The following is an 18,530-nucleotide window of genomic DNA, read 5'->3' on the forward strand; positions in this document are numbered from 1 at the left end:
ATAGCGATGGAAAGGAAACTGGGACTCAAATCAATGGAATGGACCAGAAGGAAGAACAAAACATCCAACCAGAAAGGAATAAAGAAATGAGAATTCAAAACAATGAGGAGAGGCTTAGGAACCTCCAGGACATCTTTAAACGTTCCAACATCCGGATTATAGGGGTACCAGAAGGGGGAAAGAAACAGCCACGAGTGGAAAATGTATTTGAACAAATAATAAAGGAGAACTTCCCTGGTCTGGCAAAGGAAATAGACTTCCGGGAAATCCAGGAAGCTCAGAGAGTGCCAAAGAAGTTGGACCCAAGAAGGAACACACCAAGGCACATCATCATTACATTAGCCAAGACTAAAATGAAGGAGAGAATCCTAGAAGCAGCAAGGGATAAGGGGACAGTCACCTACAAAGGACTACCCATCAGACTGTCAGCAGATTTCTCAAAAGAGACCTTATAGGCAAGAAGGGGCTGGAAAGAAGTATTCCAAGTCATGAAATCCAAAGACCTAGAGCCAAGATTGCTTTATCCAGCAAAACTTTCATTTAGAATGGAAGGACAGATAAAGTGCTTCTCAGATAAGGTCAAGTTCAAGGAGTTCATCATCACCAAGCCCTTATTATATGAAATGCTAAAGGGACTTATATAAGAAAAAGAAGATGAAAAATATGAACAGTGAAAGGACAGCAAACACACAGTTATTTACAACCACACCTAAAACAAAAGCAAACCAAGAGGACAGCTAGATCAGGAGTGGAACCATAGAAATGAAGAACACATGGAGGGTTAGAAACAGGGGGGTGGGAGGAGGAGAAGGGGGGAGAACGCACAGAAAATAGCATAGACGGTAGGTAGAAAATAGATAGGGGGGAGGGCGAGAATAGTGGGGGAAATATAGAATCTAAAGAACTTGAGACACGTGGTTATAAACTAAGGGGGGGAGAATGATGGGGGAGGGAGTGTGCAGGGTGGAGGGGAATGCAGGGGGGGAATAGAACAACTGTAATGGTATAATCAATAAAATATATTAAAAAAAAAGAGGGAAGTGATCAACAGAAATCAGCCACCATAATTAGCATTGGCTCATATTCTTCACAATGATTTAGCACAATTTGGTACATCCAGTGATTCTGAATAATAAGAATAATAAATTCATTTTATTAAGAATAAAACAGAGATATGGGTTTCAGTATCTGTTTAAGGAAGATAGCTCAGCTTTTTTGAACTCCTATTTTGAAGGCTAGTAGTCTCTTCTGTTACAAAGTATTCTTAAAGCAACTGAAAAAAAAATGTGACTAATGTGGTGCAGTTAGGGAAACTTAAGTAAAGTCCATGAAAAACACACGAGATTGGAAAATGGATCCTCAGAGGATCAAAAGGCCATCAGGGTCTCTGTTCTTAGAACCTGTTTGGTAGCCTGACGTCCCAAGAGCTCCAATGGGAAATTGTGAGGGTACGTTTCTGCCCAGCAAGTAGAATTCTCCTCATTGTCAGTGTGGCTTGCCCAGTGCCCTTTGCTGCTGTCTCTGAATTGTAACTAGTTTTATTTATACTTTCTATAGATGTTCATGGAATACCTATATTTTGTAACCATACACTATTTGTAATCTATAGGCTTTAAATAGATGGGTCAAAATTAGTGCCTGTCTCCAATCAATAGGCCTATTATCTTCTACTTCATTGAAATGGCTGAATTAAAGTACAATATAATTTTGCTAAAGCGAAGACAAGGAATTTATGAGCTTGGTGTATTTTTTTTCTTCCCTCTTTCACTGTCCCCATCACCGACAATCATTCATCATCATCAACAATTACCCTGATTCTGCAGTTCATCCAAGTCCATAAAGCGGCTAGGATGAGGGTTAAACCCTTTAGCTGCCTCTAATTCCTTCTCCCGTTTCTTTCGAAGTTCCTGTTCCTGGGCCCTCCTGGCCACTTCTTCTTGCAATTCATCTAGTTCACTTTTGGAAGATATCTCCGCACCTAGAATATAAGCAAGGGAAAAGAGAAATCACCACATTTCCACAACCAAGGCTAAGCATCTTTGGCAGTTACCACCACTGCCCGGCTTTCCCTGGGCACTCCTAGCTTCAGTATGGAGTTCATGCTTTGAATATTGCTTTTCATATCAGATTCAGGATGAGACCTGGGGTGTGAATAATAATTGTAATAATAACAATAATAAACTTTTATTGAGTGTTTTTTATAACAATAACAACCTAACAACTACCATTTGTTGAGCATTTACCATGTAACAGGCACAGTTTTAAGCATTTTTACATATATTATTTCATTTAATTCTCACAACAACTTAATGAGAGTAAATACTATTTTTGCCCACATTTTAGAAATGAAGAAACTGAGTCACAAGGAAGGTAAAATAACTTGCCAAAGGTTACAGAAATGGTAAATAGTGGAACTTAATGTAAAGTGAGATGGGTCGAGTTAACAATCCATTAGGGAGCATTCGCTACCACATGCTGCCACTGACTAACTGGGAAGCTTCAAGCAAGTCAATTTCTCACCATTAATTTCTACCATCTCTTCCATGTTTGTAAAATGTCTATAGCAATAAAAATTTAATTAGTGTTTAAAGATCTAAAAGGATGTCCATGTTATATTAAGTGAAAAATCAAGTAACAAAATAGTAGGTATAGTATGACTTCATTTTAAAGATACATACCAACCCGTAACACTAGTACCTTCAATTTAAAGAGGCAATGGGCAAGTTACTCTATGATTGGGTTTATTTTACTCATGTAATTTTATTTTATTTGAAATATATTTTATTGATTATGCTATTACCGTTACCCATTTTTCCTCCCTTTACTCCCTCCTACTCTGCATCCCCCCTCCCACCTTAATTCATGCCCATGGGTCACACATATAAGTTCTTTGGCTTCTCCATTTCCCATACTATTCTTAACCTCCCCGTCTAGTTTGTACCTACCATTTATGCTTCTTATTCCCTGTACCTTTTCCCCCATTCTCCCCATGTCTCCCCACTGATAACCCTCCATGTGATCTTCATTTCTGTGATTCTGTTCCTGTTCTAGTTGTTTGCTTAGTTTTTGTTTCTATTCTTAGATTCAGTTGTTGATAGTTGTGAGTTTGTTGTCATTTTACTGTTCATATTTTTTACCATCTTCTTTTTCTCAGACAAATCTCTTTAACTTTTCAGATAATAAGAGCTTGGTGATGATGAACTCCTTTAACTTGACCTTGTCTGGGAAGCACTTTATCTGCCCTTCCATTCTAAATGATAGCTTTGCTGGATAGAGTAATCTCCAATGTAGGTCCCTGCCTTTCATGACTTGAAATATTTCTTTGCCTTGCCTGCAAGGTTTCTTTTGAGAAATCAGCTGACAGTCTGATGGGAACTCCCTTGTACGTAACTGTCTCCCTTTCTCTTGCTGCTTTTAGATTCTCTGCTTATCTTTAATCTCGGGTAATGTAATTATGATGTGCCTTGGTATGTGCTTGCTTGGGTCCAACTTCTTTGGGGGTCTCTGAGCTTCCTAGACTTCCTGGAGGTTTATTTCCTTTGCCAGATTGGGGAAGTTCTTCCTCATGATGTTTTCAAATAAATTTTCAATTTCTTGCTCTTCTTCTCTTTCTGGCACCCCTATGATTCAAATGTTGGAACATTTGAAGTTGTCCTGGAGGTTCCTAAGCCTCTCCTCGTTTTTTTTTTGTTTCTTCATTCTCTTCTGGTTGAATATTTATTTCTTCCTTCTGCTCCAAATTGTTGATTTGAGTCCCAGTTTCCTTCACATCACTCTTGATTCCCTGTACATTTTCTTTTATTTCACTTTACATAGCCTTTACTTCTTTCTCTATTTTGCAACCATATTCAACCATTTCCATCAGTATCCTGATTACCAGGGTTTTTAACTCTGCATCTCATAGGTTGGCTATCTCTTCATTGCTTAGTTCTATTTTTGGAGCTTTGATCTGTTCTTTCATTTGCCCCACATTTTTTTCTCTGCATGCCTGTTACATAGTAAGAGGTGGAGCCTTAGGTATTTGCCAGGGTAGGGCAACCACTGTCACTGCGTTGTGATGCTGTATGTGGGTAGGGGGTCAGAGAGGGAACAATGCCAATTGCTGGGCTCTCGGCTGGTTTTCAGTCACTTCCCCCACTACCCACAAGCAAATTGGGCCCTTCTGGTGCTGATTCCTGGGTTTCCTGGGTTGGTGGGCAGGTTTGTGTGCATTCTATGATCCTGTGGGTCTCTCCAATGAACTCTCCTGTGAGGCTGGGAGTTTCTCCTTCTGCCACAACCCCCACAGGTTTTTACAGTCAGAGGTTTTTTTTTTTTTATTTATTTATAAATATTTTATTTATTTATCTTTAGAGGGGAAGGGAAGGAGAGAGGAAGGAAGCATCAATGTATGGTTGCTTCTCATGCATCCCCTGCAGGGAACTGGCCCCTGTCGGAAACTGGCCTGCGACCCAATCATGTGCCCTGACTGGGAATCGAACCGCGATCATCTGGTTCGCAGGCCCGTGCTCAATCCACTGAGCTACACCAGCCAGGGCTTACAGTCAGAGGTTTTGAGGCTTTATTTCCCTATGCTGGAGCCCTGGGATGCGCGGTCTGTCTCATTCTCCAGTTGTTCCCCCGGTAGATCCACAAGTGTGGGACCTCTCCATCCTGGCTGCCCATTTCCGCCCCTCCTACCAGTCTGGATGAATGTTTCTTCTTTAACTCCTTGGCTGTCAGACTTCCATACAGTTCTATTTTCTGGCAGTTCTAGTTATTTTCAGTTTTTAAATTTGTTGTCATTCTTCTTTTGGTTGTGTGAGGAGACACAGTGCATCTACCTATGCCTCCATCTTGGTCGGAGTCCTTACTTATATAACTTTTTAAAAGAGTGATAAAAGTTACCAGATAAAAATATTTGTTCTATGCCAGGCTATTATGACTGGATCAAGCTGTAAGGCATAAGTAAGGTTCATGATAGAAAGAGGATGGTGAAGCAGTATGGTGTGTGAGAAATTTGTTCTAAGTCCTTACTAAATATCTTTTACCAATTGAGGAACCATATTGGTAAGTTCTATCCAGCCAATCCAGAATTAAAACTATTAAAGAAATCATAGGATTTAAGTCCTTAGTGTACTGAAATAGCATTGGCTATTTGAAGAAAAGAGAAGGGGGAACAGCCTCATGCTGATCACAAGTTTCTCAAAGCAATGTTAGTCAACACAAAATAAATTAAAATGTAAGAATTTTAATAAATCAAACATATGACTTCATTAGGAGGCATGAATTTCTTCTATGGGTTTCTAATTATAACCTATTCCACCCAGGATTTCAGAGATACTTGCTTCTATAGGCATTGTTTTGCTCTGCCAGTTGTCAGCAACCTAAAGCATCTATACATAAAAGAGTTCATGCCTTTTTATCACAACTGTGTACATTCCTTCTAGCTATCTCTACGTGGCTATCAAGAGAATTGGCGGTCAGACTAGTACTGTGCCTGGTCTCACCTGTCCTCTCTAGTAAGTTGGTGACATCCACATCTAGAAGCTCATTAAATCAGACCATAGTTAGGTTTCTGCCCACACATTCTACTCCTAACTGATCTAACAGACAACAAAAAAGGGGGATGAAACACATCTTTCAGATAAAACTAAGTTAGTAGTTCCCAGAACTCCTCAGCAGACTAAATAATAGATGGGTACCCAACCATCTTCCCTTAGGCATTCCAAAGTCTCCATATTGGGGACACTGTCTAGTTATCACATCAATTTTTAGCTCTAAGTAAAGGATTTATTCTGAGCCATTTAGACTGGGTCTCTGCTTAAGCAGAATATGCACTACAAGTATATGTGTGTTGTGAGAGAAATGTAAAATGGAGCTAAAACCTATGACTACGTCAAATCTCAAAATTCCAGTATTCTTTTCTCTTATAGAAAGTATATTTTACCTATTTTCAGTCACTTACGTTTAATGTGAAGGAGACAAATTATCCCTTGATAGCTTGTTTTGAAAAGGAGTATGAGGATACAAGGCACACTCAAGAAAGGAGGAACAAAAGCTAGGGTACCAGACAGGCTATAGAGGCAGGGAAAGGGGTAGGTTTGACCTACTTGCTTCCCAGTTCGGCCCACAGTCTACATGTCCCCCTGTGTTACCTCGATTCATGGTACTCAACAATAAGAAATGCATTCCCAAGCGGCTGCCTCTATACCAAGGAAAGCCCTAGGACTGATCCTTCTAAGAAATGCAGATGCTACTGACACTGTTCAAATGTCTGTTCCTCCTGCTCACACAAGGGGGCTCTCCAAGGTAGAAAGAAACAATTAGTCAAGCTTCCGTGAATAAAAAATAGACAATTCAAAAATGGAGCAGCTCAAAAACCTACACCTCTACATTCTGATAGAATACTCAAAGTGCAACTGTCCTGTAATTTCAAATGTTCTCAGGTTGTTTCCTAAACAAAACTGGCAGACAAATCAAGTCCTCCAAATCCACTGTCCTTTTGCTTACCTGACAGGGGCTGATTCTTTGTCCAGCCACTCCTGGAGGCTGCAGAGTCTGCCTCCAGGATGCTACTGCTGTGAGACTTTGGGATGTGACGCCACGAAGGTGCTAACACAGCTGATTTTTTAACACTTGGATCCCTTCAAAAGAGAAACCAGAATCTAGTGAAAGTAGCAGAAGGTGATAACTAGCAACATTCCTAGGACAAATTCCCTCAAAACACCAACAAAGCACTGAATTAGTACAATGAAAGTATCTGCTAAACTACTTCTGACAAACTGAAATACCCACTCACTACCCCATCTTATCTCACCTCAAACCACTTTGTACATCTAGTGCAGTGTCTGGCACAAAATTTATTTAATGAGTATGGATGCCTTCCTCTTTCTTATACCTTTCTAGCATCTTCTAATGTGTAAAACTAAACAGGGTGGCCAGGGAACACCAATGTTAAAGTATGAGGATGTGGTTATCACCCTGTAGAAGAGGCAATCACTCCTTTCAAAGTAGTCGAAACTGTCAGGAAACTTGCCTGTGGCAACTCGGTAAAAACAATGCATGAAAATCTGAAATTTTAAAGCAAACTAGGCCCTATGAACAGGGTGCAATGAGGACTATTAGTCATTGTTATCTTACGGCATTATGAATATTGGCTTCATAAAACACAGGGTTCCCAGTGACCCTAAAAAAAGAACCTATCCTAAAATGAAAGGCAAGAATAACAATTGGATTTTGTCTCTGATTTTAGGACTACATAAGTTTTGATTCATTAATTTATTCTTTTATTAAAGGTTATTTACTAAACAATTATTTTATACATAATACTTTAAAAGTTGCCTCTCCTTTCTCAAATGCCTTTGCTATTTCTCCCAGCAGAGGGAGCTGCTGCCGTAGAAAGTTGATACAGCAAACGCCCGTGAAATGGTAATAAAGTGCGCCTCTCCACCGTCTGAGTTGATAAGCCTCTTGGTGGCTCCTGCTGCTGCTAGGGACAACGCTGCTATTGAAAGGCCACACAATACCTGCAAACACTCGAGCTCTCAGGCAGGGCTGCATCCAGGCTGACGGGGCTGCTGCTGTTCCTTTCACTGCTCTCATAGCCCGATTCCATCCGCTGGATTAGGCGAGGGTGCTGCTCTAAAACGTGAGAGCCGGGCCGTGCTGGGACCCAAGGCTTGTACTGAGGGCTTGGCCCAGCAGTTTTAAAGTCATAAGCAGGTGGCTTGCTTAGTTCATCTGGTGTAAGTTCCTTAGCTATCCCAATCAAAGGACAAATGTGAAAAGGAAGGTAGGTTTAGCATCTGCCTCAAATCAAGACATAACTAACACCTCCCTCCAGCTATTCCTTTACTGACCTTATATCCCCAAAAGACCCAACACTGGGGTAAAAATGAACCTTGTCCAGTCTACAAAAAAACCCAGGTTTTTAAAATACAAAAAGCATCTTTATTCTGAAGCCCAATTCTTCCCTAATTATGTTCTCACCTGAGTCCTCAGAAAATGGGCTGAGCTGCGTATAGCCACAGTGCTTCCTTTTGTCCTTACTAAAGATACTGTCAATATTCAGAGACTCCCGTTTGGGTCTCCAAGTTGGACGATACTTGTTCGAAGAACTGGACTTTGACTCACTACTGGTGCTCTCTATTTCCCAATCACGAGGCTGTAAAGGCAGGTTCCTAGGAGGTCTTTTGTCCATGTGGTCTCCTCCTTTCCCCGCAAAAGGAGATCCTAGGTTGGTCTGAGAAGCCAGGGATGGTCTATTATGGATCATATTACTAACTGTCTCTTTAAAATCTCTTAGTCTGTTGGTGCCGCTGGATGGTTTAGAGGCGTTCCTAGGAGCCTGCTTCTCTTTCAGTGTTTCTCCTAAAAACCGAAGAATGAAACAAATATAAATGTTTAAAGTGCTCATGGATACCCAGATTTCAAAGCTGAGAAAGCAAGGAAAGTTCTCTGAGCAGAAAATAGAAGCCACAGTCTGAAGCGTGACAAGTCTGATAAAGTGAATTGGAAAGAGAAGTAATGCAGAGTGGCTTGCCTTCACTGTGGTACCCTGAGGCCTGTGGCTCATCGCCTTTCCTCCTAACCCGGCCAGAGCTCCTCTTGCGCTCTATCAGAGACCCTTTCTTGGATGTCAGTTTCTGATTACATTCACTATCAGTCAGGTGTCCTAAAAGAACAAGGAAATGGGGGTAAGCTGGTATCTGAGACTGACCTCCATCCTCTTGAGAAGCTACTCTCCCTTTGGGATTCATGGCAGTGGCACACATTTAGTGCAGCCGTAGATCGAAAGCTGCAGGGGTTATGGCTACCAGATTTAAGTTTGTGGCAAGAATCTCTTAATAGATAAATACAAAGAAGCTCAAGTAGTTAATGGGAGCATCCAAATTTACCATGTTTCCTGAGCAATTACCAGTCTCAATTCCAACGCCTAATCTTCCCAGTAATCTTAAGAACACATTACTTGATACTTTTTAAAAGGTAAAAGTTTAAAAGACTGTATAAAAATGTCATGTACCAATGTATTTTCACTCTTATAAATAGAAGACAATGCTTTCCTTTTATTTACTTAGCAACACATACCAAGTAAAACCTAATTTTTATTACATCTGGTATTATCCCCGGTGTCCCAATCTCTGCTCACAAGAGCTCTGATTGTGTATGCCTTTGAGACCCAGTTCTAAACCTTTTTTAAGTGTGAATCATTTAAAAGAACATCTGAACTTTGAATAATTCTCATTCCCATCTCCAACCAGGCTTCACCAAACAGTTATACTTCATAGTTCCTCAATACAAATTGCTGGGAAACCTAAAAGAGCTAGGCTTTTTATATAACTTGCCTTCTTTCATGCCCAGTGTATGTGAATATATGAGTATGATTTGACAACAGAAAAGGTCAGATTCCAAAGGATATAATCATCTAAGATGCTGAGGGCCAGAGGTGAATTAGGCAACTGAATTAAATTGAAAGGCAGGCTTAGAGAAAATCCCCTAGGTTCTCAAATGAATTAAGAATTAACAAAAATTTGGTTTCAGCCCTGACTGGTATGGCTCAGTGGATTGAGCACTGGACTGCGAAGTAGAGGGTCACTAGTCCAATTTCCAGTCAGGGCGCATGCCTGGGTTGCAGGCCGGTTCCCCGGTGTGGGGAGTGCAAGAGGCAACCACACATTGATGTTTCTCTCCCTCTTTCTCCCTCCCTTCCCCTCTGTCTAAAAATAAATAAATAAAATCTTAAGAAAAAAGAAATTTAAAAAAATTTTGTTTCATATGTTAGCATATGAAAATCCTTGTACATATTTAGGTATCAGCAATATAGTGATGTGCCTACATTTACTGATCCAATCTTTTATTGCTTTTATCTTTGCTACCTCTGGACCCATAAGAGAGATTTAAGAAAGGAGGAAATAACTTGGAGCTACTGGAAGTATAAATACCAAACTAATGGAGACATGCTCCCCTACCCCAGCCATTCACAAACCTTTAATATAAACATGAATATCCTGGAAAATATGCTTTATTTATCCTGTGACTTATCTTCTCCCTAGTTCACAGTTTCGGAAATATGGTTTTAAAAACATCACACTTTGCAGTAGTAATTTATGCAAGAATCATCAAAAGTAATCCAGTGTGAATCTGACCAAAACTCTAGATCCGATCACCAACTTATAAGAAATACAGAGCCCAGAGAAACTTGCTAAAGTTTACCATAGGAACACAATCAACAAAATTCAGAATGTGGGAATCTACAGGACAAATTACCTAGTTCTTTAACAATAAACTGCAAAGAAAAAATAAAAGAAACCTATAGATTAGAAGAAACACAAAAGACGTAACCCATTGTAATATGTAGCCCTCATTTTGATTCTGAGTCAAACAAACAAACCATTAAAAAGTTATGACAGTTATAAGAAAATTGGATGTTTAAACAAACACTCACTAGTTATTTAGTGGTTTAAAGGAGCTATTGTTAACATTTTTCAGTGTGATAACAGTATGTTTAAAAATGATTTCTTATATTTAAGATATGCATACTAAACATTTATGAAAAAGGTGACATGTCTGGGATTTGAATAATCCAGAATATTCAGCATCATCCAGGAGAAGGGGAAGTGGGTAGAGGTACAGATGAAAATAGACTGGCTATGAGTTATAATTATTGAAAATAGGTGATGGATGGGTATGTGGAGGGGCAGTGTGCTATCCTGTATGTGTCTGCATATGTTTGAACTTTTCTATTTTAAAAAAGGGGCCATGCACACAGTATAAGCTGCCATGAACTCACTAATTCCCCAGTTCTATCCCTTGGGTGATAACTTTCATCTTAGCGGTCATTTGTTCACTGTTCTTCCTTTTATGCCATATATTGATTTTTTTCCACTGACATGGGCACATTCTGAATAGATTAACAAAAAAATTTAAGAATGTTCTCTGCATAGAACTCACAACAACAAACAGGCAAGCTTTCATTCTTACGTGTCTCTGTCCTTTCAGGAAGACTAGCAAGGTGACAAGCAGGTGTCCCTTTCTCATAATATACCCCTTCCCTCAAAGCCCTTCACTGGGGACAAAGCCTGGCATGAGAACATCATGAGGTTAAAGACTACAGGAGTTTAATGGAGCACTATAAGAAGGACAGGGATTAAAAGCACAGCAGAAGAAAAACAGATTAGATTTTAGAATAAACTAGCACATCAATAATCATACCACAGCCCTCACTGGTGTGGCTCAGTGGATTGAGGGCCAGCCCATAAACCAAAGGGTCACTGGTTCAATTCCCAGTTAAGGCACATGCCTGGGTTGTTGGCCAGGTCCCCAGTAAAGGGTATGTGTTTCTCTCCCTCTCTTTCTTTCTCCTTTCCTCTCTAAAAGTAAATAAATAAAAACTTTTAAAAAAATAATCACATCACAATTGTCCTTACCAGTACACTGCTGTTGACAGGAATATATGCAATGGAACACATTGTTCATTCAGAATTGTGTTACTTATTTTGATCCCACTCAATTACTAAAGTTCTATGCCTTCTTCTCTTTGCATGACAAACATTTCTGACTTGTCCCGATTTCTTTTTCTTGGAAACCCTTTCTTCAGGAATAAGCAGGATCCACTGCAAGAGTCCCTACCTGTGTCCCGACTGCTCTGGGACGTGGAATCATTCTCCACATTATAGATGACTGTCCCCTGAGAATCAGAAGAGAAGTGACTGACCACAGACTCATGGTGGGAGTGTTTGTAGGGATAGCTCTCCGTTGAGGAATCTGTTCGAGTATCGCTTGAGATGGAGGGCTCCCTCCCTGAGGGAAGGAGGAGACACATACGCAAAAGTGAGGAGAGAGAGAAAGACAGTGAGAGAGGGGGGCAAAGAGCTGGATGGCAACAAAGGTCCATAAGGCACGGAATTCCTAGATGGAACAGTGAAGAGCATATACCAGAGCCATTCTTCCCAACACCCAACTTCCAGATAACCCAGACACACAAACAATTCTTCCCATTCCTGCCCCTACCTTGCTGAAGCCCTCACTTTGCCTGCCACTGTGAAAAACTGTGGGGCTTTTAGAAAACCTATGGGGGGAAAGTGGAAGAAAGGAAAAAGTTGTGAAAAATAAGATCTACTTAGATAGAGTCCCAGGCCGACTGGCATACATAACCCCTAACCCATAATTTTCCTCCTCTACTGCCAGAAATGTCACTTTAAAAAATTAATTGACATTATAAGCATTTTAGTGTCTTTGAGAAATTATGGGGCTGTTATTTATACTTTTGTGTGAGTTAGTTAAATCAGAATACTTTCCTCTAAACACCTAGCTAAAAGAAGTGGTGACAGCGCGTGTTGGATTGAAGGCAGAAGCAGAGCTGGTCTGGTTGAGGTTACACAGCAGGAAGAATACCAGTTATCAAGCAGGAGAGAGATACAAAAGGGAGGGGAAAAGATTGCAAAGACAAGTGTCTTCTCTTTCAAAATTATACTTAGGGCCAGCCCTAAAAACAGAAGTGGAAAATAACATTTCTTTTTCCTCCTTTTCAGAAGTCAAGCCAAAATCATTAGGTTATATTTCTAATATACAGGGTCCAGCACAAATAATGCCCCCTTTCATTACAAAATCTTTTATTACAAAATCGTCAGCATGTAATTCTGTAACAATATCGCACTTAAACTCACCATATGACATTTTAGGTGAAATGTTCAAATTAAAATCATAAATTATTACACCCACATTATTACCCTGCCAACCACACTCAAGTAGGCATTACTTCTGCCAGACCCTGTATTATGAGTCTCTTGGGCTAACCTGAGACTTTAGCCATTGAAGCTGCAAATTGTTTCTACAGGAAAACAATTCAGGTCCCAAACAACTGAATTAGAAGTAAACAACCAATTCATAAGATGAAAAATATCACTACTACTCTTAGCATTTAAAACAAAAACCTCTCATCCCTAATACTACAACTACCTTTGTAGTAATATATCATTTCCCTTAGTCTTAACAATTCACTTAAGTCACTGTTAAACTGCTAGTAAGAATCAGTCACCTGTCATCTTTACCAATTAGAAGGTTAAATGCTGAGGTTTTCCTTGCAAATTTAATATCTCAGTCTATCAACATAATTTGCTTTGAATTTTTTAATTGGAGACACACTGACTATAGGCAACACATTCTTGACACATTCTTTGTGTCAAAGGACACAAAGCTGGAGAAAGCTGGGCTTCAGCATGAGTTGGCACTTCCTCCTTTTCTCTAATCGATCCTCCTTCTCCAAGATAGGTTATGTGCTAGGCTCATGGTCGAGAGTCCCAAATATCCAATGGCCACGCTGGAGAGGGAAAGGGGCAGGTAGGAGCCGGGCTGCTCACCAGAATCTTCACTATCGTAGCACATCCTGCTGTATGACTGGAATTCAACTTGTGGAGGCAGGTCCTGGGTGGACACTGGGGTACCCTGGGGGTCGGCATAAAGCAGGAGCAAAGGCTGGTAATGCCCCTTGATGCATTTGGTCACCACATCCTTCCATTTGGGCCCAATCTGAACCAAAAACAATCATGAGAACAGGACAATCATATTTCATATCCACAATTCAAAACATATCTTCCTGCTCTGTTTTTCTAAAGAAAATAAAAGATGAAAAGACAAGAATCAAGTACAGAGACAACAAAAGAGATCTTATACCTACACTTAATAAATCGCTAAATCTTTTTTTGTTAAATCCTTTTAGAAAGCTTATAACCCTGTGAAAGACAGGAATAATGAAGAAAATTACTTTTATTCCCATGAAACATCAATTTGGTTGTGAAATATGAATAAGAGTTCTCAAAGGTGAGTGTGCTATGTGAGGGGACTTGAGCTGCCTTGGCAATCTTTTTTCTTTTCAAAGACATCATCAAATCAAAGCGTTTGCTTGAAATATGATTTCTATAATTTTCTCCTAAATATTAAAATCACTTTTATGAAGCTAAAGAACAGCAGAAACTCTCTCACAGACCGCCTTAGAATAAATGACATTCCAAGTCAGAGTTCACAGATGGCAGGGCATAAAATGTCAAGCTGCTTAGAATAGACAGCTGGACCTCCTGGCCTTAGCTTTGTGCTGGATTCAGTGTGCCTCCGCAGTGGAAAAGAGTGACTGAATAGCCATGGAAAGGACAATCCAGCCAAATCCCAAAACTCGCCTGCTCTTTAACTTGAACCAGCCACCTTGTTAGATGGTGTGCTCTTGGAGTCAGACAACTATCGTAGTTGTTATTTTATAATAGATGTACAGTAAATTTATAACTGGGTTGTCATTATTTTAACTAAAACACATTTGTATGCTTTTTATATAACCTTATATAATATCTTACAAGGCATGTATTCTTTTTCAAATGAAAAACCTAAAGCTCAAAGAATTTACATGCTGCCCAAAATGACAACAGCAAAAAAAGAGAAGAAGGGAATTAGAGAATTTGACAAAGACTACAACTTGTGGAAGGGGCTGCTCGTGGTCCATGTGCCGGTGCAGAAAGTGTAAGCAGTCTAACTGCTAACGTCCAGCGCTAACCTAATCACAGGAGTCTTTCTAACCCATGCAAATCACCTAAACTGCTTCATCCGGACTCCCGTTTATGCAGTACCACATTTCCAGATTTGAGTATCATCACAGCCCTGTTTTCTCTGTACTATCTCAAAAACATGTTCAGGGAGCTAACCACCAAAGAATTATTTACAGTAGCTCAGAGGCACAGTATTACCCACTAATGATTCCAAAACTTGGAATTCTGAGCTTTCTACTAACCTTGCAACCTAATCTGAGGCATTAGATTGTTGTTGCTCAAATTAACCAATTAACACATTTAAAAAATAATCTGTCAGCTACAAATACAGAACTGTTCTGAATGCCATGTGAGGGTAATTAGAGAAAATAATATAAGATACATTCATCTTGTCCTCGAGGAAACTTACCATCAGTTGGGGAAGACAAGACTAATACTCTCAATACGTAGGCACAGACATATTAAAATTATGAAAATAAAACACTGAAGACAAATAATTATCCTTAGTTTTTTGTTGCAGTTACCAAACACTTTAAGAAGTGCTTGAATATTCCTACCTCCTTAACATGAGCATCATCAAAATACATCCATTTGCGGATCTTTGTTTGGAAAAAGAATGTAGAATAATGTTTGCCATAGTAACAGATCATTCCTACTAAGTACAGTTCAGACTGCTTGGCCCGGTCATCTGTCACTCTGAAAAACAGCTGTGGGGAAAGAAGAGAAAGTAAAAAACAGTGACATACTCAACCCTTTCACATCATCTGTGAGCAGATGATTTCTTAAGACACTGACTTGTGTCTCTGCCCTTCAGTAAAAGATTTTTCGCTAGTCCACATTAGTCATCAGGAATGAACATAAAAAGGCAAAATGTAGGGAAAAGCACAACAGAGAGTGGCCATAAATGGTAAGGTGGTGATGTTTCTTCCTAACTTTCCATAATAATATTTTTCTTGCTATCGTAAGAGGAGTCAGGAAAAGTTGAAAAACCAAACCAAACCAAAACAAAAACACTCTTAAGTTTTAAAAGTTATTTATCAGCTGGCACCACAATAGAAATTCCCTAACGAGACCCTCTAGGAGAAGCAATGCCCCGTGCTGGTTACCAGCATCTCATTCCTAGATGTCCATCGCTGTGCTAGGGGCTGAGAGACAACGACAACGAAACACACTACAGAAAGTGATTCTTGCCTTGAGGAACTGACTTGGGTGAGAAAATGATCATAAAAATAAAACTAAAACAGTAAAGAATATGCAGGCCACAGAATTTTAAGAAAAAGGAGATTTTTGTTGTGCATAGCCTACTCGCTTCAGAGATTCCTTGGGAAGAAGACCTAAAATAAGATCCCAAATAGTTCATTTATTCTCAGTAGTGGCTTAATGATACTTATAAACATCAACAAGGGATCTTCTTAGTCATAGGATTCCTCAAGGGCAAAACTAATAGAAAGGAAACCAAAGAGCTTCTGATTCTTCTCTTGAACTCAAGCAAAACCCTGGCTGTACCTACATCTGGGCATGGAGCTGGTTAAGGTCAAGCCCCAGGTCTGAAGTCTGTTTCCCTATTTTCCCAAATAGATTCAGAGAAAACCACTAACCCACTAATTTGCCTTCTGAACTACTTCATTGACTTCTCAGCAGATGCTGGTTCCTCACTGGGGTTTCGTTTTCTAGGATCGAAGTCACCAACTTGCACCTCCTTCACCTCCCAAAGCAGCCTTGGTCAGGCAGACTGCTCACTTCTCTGACCTTACTCCCTCCCATGGTCCAATGCACCTCCCTGTTCTACACTGGTATAAACTAACAGTGAGTAGAGCACACAGTAACTCTAAAAATTGCTTGATTTTTACCAGTACCTAAGCTCTGCCTATCTTGTCTTTCAAGGCTAAGGTCCTCCCATTTCCTATAAAAAGCCTTTGCCACCTACCCAAAGGAGGTATGTGATCATGTACTTACATGTATGCACATATACGCACACACATATACAGCAGTGCCCCTTATTTGCAGGGGATACATTCCAAGACCCCCAGCAGATGTCTGAAACTGCATAGAGTACCAAACCTTATATATACTACCTTTTTTCTTATACATACATATCTATGATCAAGTTTAATTTATAAATTAGGTACAGTAAGAGATTAACAACAATAACTAATAATAAAATAGAACAATTATAACAATATACTATAATAAAATGTATGTGAATGTGGTCCTTCTCTCTCTCAAAATCTTACTGTACTACACTTACTCTTCTTGTGATGACATGAAAGGGTACGATGCCTGCGTGATGAGATGAAGTGAAATGAATGACATAGGCTGCTGTGATCCAGCATTAGGCTACAGTAAGGGTTACTTTTACTTGAACATTAACACTGCAATACTGCAACAGTCAGTCTGCTAACTAAGAAAGCTACTAAGTAACTAACAGGTGAGTGGCATATACAGTATAGATACACTGGACAAAGGGAGCAAGGAGTGAAAACGGCGAAATTTCATCATGCTACTGAGAACCACGTGCAAAGTAAAATTCACAAATTGTTTACTTTTGGAATTTTCCATTTAATATTTTCAGACCACAGATGACTGTGGGTAACTGAAACCACAAAAAGTGAAACCATGGATAAGGAGGGACTACTATACACAAGTATGTTTGTCCAGAACTCTATAGTTGTCATTTAGAATATAACTTTGTATTGAGTGTTCTTGCCCTCCTGCAAGAATGAGACGCAATAAGTCAGAGTTAAACTAACACTCACGTCACCCAACTTAAGGCAGGTACCCAGGCTATGAATGACATCCTCTGCTAAGTCCGAGTGGTCCGAGTCCCATACCAATCCAATTGTGATAATCTGTGGAGCATTCATCAATACACGGCGAATCCGAATCCTCTCTCCACAGTTGCTCTGAAATACATACATAAGGGTCGTTTGGTATGTTTCTCACCAGCTCTGGCTCCATTCCACTAATCCCAGGGTTCCCCTCCCCACTCCAAACCCCACCACTAACTTAACTCACCGGACAATTCCGGAGATCCCCCATGGTACTGGCATTCTGTAGCAGCTCACCAAACATGCTTGGTGAGGGCTTTTCTCGTCTTTCCAACATACAAATAGCCTGGTTGCTTCAAGATGGGAAATAGATGGGGGATGATGGTGAAAGTTACAGTTAAATCAAATAATCATTCATATAAACTTCTAACTCACATGTTTGACTTTCTTCCTCTGCCCACTCACCCTGGCCAGCCTCAGAGTCTCACAAACACAGTGAGTGCCTCTGCCTGTCCCAAATTCTAAAGCTCATTGAATCCCCATTCTTCCTCCCACTTTGCTTGCCAGAACTGAGACTAAGAAAAAAGAAGGGATGGAAAGGAAGGAGAACACAGGTTATTTTAAAATTACAGTTCTGAGTCCCTACAATATAGTGTAGACTCAGCTATAAGGATGTAGACTCAGCTATAAACTATTTGGATGCCCGGTTAAAACCCAATCAACTGAAGGAGTGCCTAAGGGGAGAGAGAACCCTGTAAAACTCACCAAAGGGAAGTGGTGGAGATGTAATGTACCATCTGGATGAAAGGCAGTGGATCGGAAGTGGCGCCACAGCTAGTACATACACACTGGGACCCAGAAGGGAAAAAGCAAAACCAAGCAGCCATGGTCATTAACTGTTTTGGCAACTATTTGACACCCCGCATCCCAGGATAAAGTGTTCTTAAACAAAAAGTCTAAGAAGTGTTGGGGATAGAAACAAGGTTCACCTGCTCAAACAGCGTCATTGCAAATTTCTGGTGGGAAATGCAGTGCTTGGCAGTACATATATCCTCTTTGGTTTCATCAGCAATGTGGAAGTGAATTCTCATCAGCAGGTTTTCCTAACAGGAAAGAACAGATGCAGTATACCAACAATACTTAACAGACAAATGTACAAATTGTTTGGCAGTTTACTCAGAGAAACAGCAATCTTCCTGGAAGACAGAAAGTGATTTTTTTAACTCTTTAATTTGAAATAATATAAATT

The 18,530-nt window shown here is 40.0% G+C and overlaps 1 protein-coding gene across 9 annotated transcripts in view; it reads right to left on the bottom strand.

The window, feature by feature from the left end:
• Window positions 1–18,530, bottom strand: part of USP54 (ubiquitin specific peptidase 54) — a 148,612-nt gene that overhangs the window by 24,604 nt on the left and 105,478 nt on the right. For 7 of the 9 annotated variants that reach the window (XM_037055915.1, XM_037055918.1, XM_037055911.1 and 4 more), the window contains exons 5-16: window positions 18,271–18,384; window positions 18,047–18,129; window positions 17,529–17,634; window positions 17,270–17,416; window positions 15,071–15,220; window positions 13,341–13,509; window positions 11,611–11,781; window positions 8,525–8,656; window positions 7,972–8,352; window positions 7,509–7,740; window positions 6,493–6,626; window positions 1,811–1,978 (exon numbers count right to left, since the gene is read on the bottom strand). In XM_037055915.1, coding sequence (XP_036911810.1) covers window positions 1,811–1,978; window positions 6,493–6,626; window positions 7,509–7,740; window positions 7,972–8,352; window positions 8,525–8,656; window positions 11,611–11,781; window positions 13,341–13,509; window positions 15,071–15,220; window positions 17,270–17,416; window positions 17,529–17,634; window positions 18,047–18,129; window positions 18,271–18,384 — 1,987 coding nt within the window. The remainder of the gene's footprint in view (window positions 1–1,810; window positions 1,979–6,492; window positions 6,627–7,508; window positions 7,741–7,971; window positions 8,353–8,524; window positions 8,657–11,610; window positions 11,782–13,340; window positions 13,510–15,070; window positions 15,221–17,269; window positions 17,417–17,528; window positions 17,635–18,046; window positions 18,130–18,270; window positions 18,385–18,530) is intronic. The other 2 variants (XM_037055920.1, XM_037055919.1) reach the window with 1 other exon arrangement.

Source organism: Sturnira hondurensis, unplaced genomic scaffold (assembly GCF_014824575.4).
Source record: "Sturnira hondurensis isolate 20B ecotype Veracruz unplaced genomic scaffold, ASM1482457v3 Scaffold0008761, whole genome shotgun sequence".
NCBI classification, from domain to species: domain Eukaryota; kingdom Metazoa; phylum Chordata; class Mammalia; order Chiroptera; family Phyllostomidae; genus Sturnira; species Sturnira hondurensis.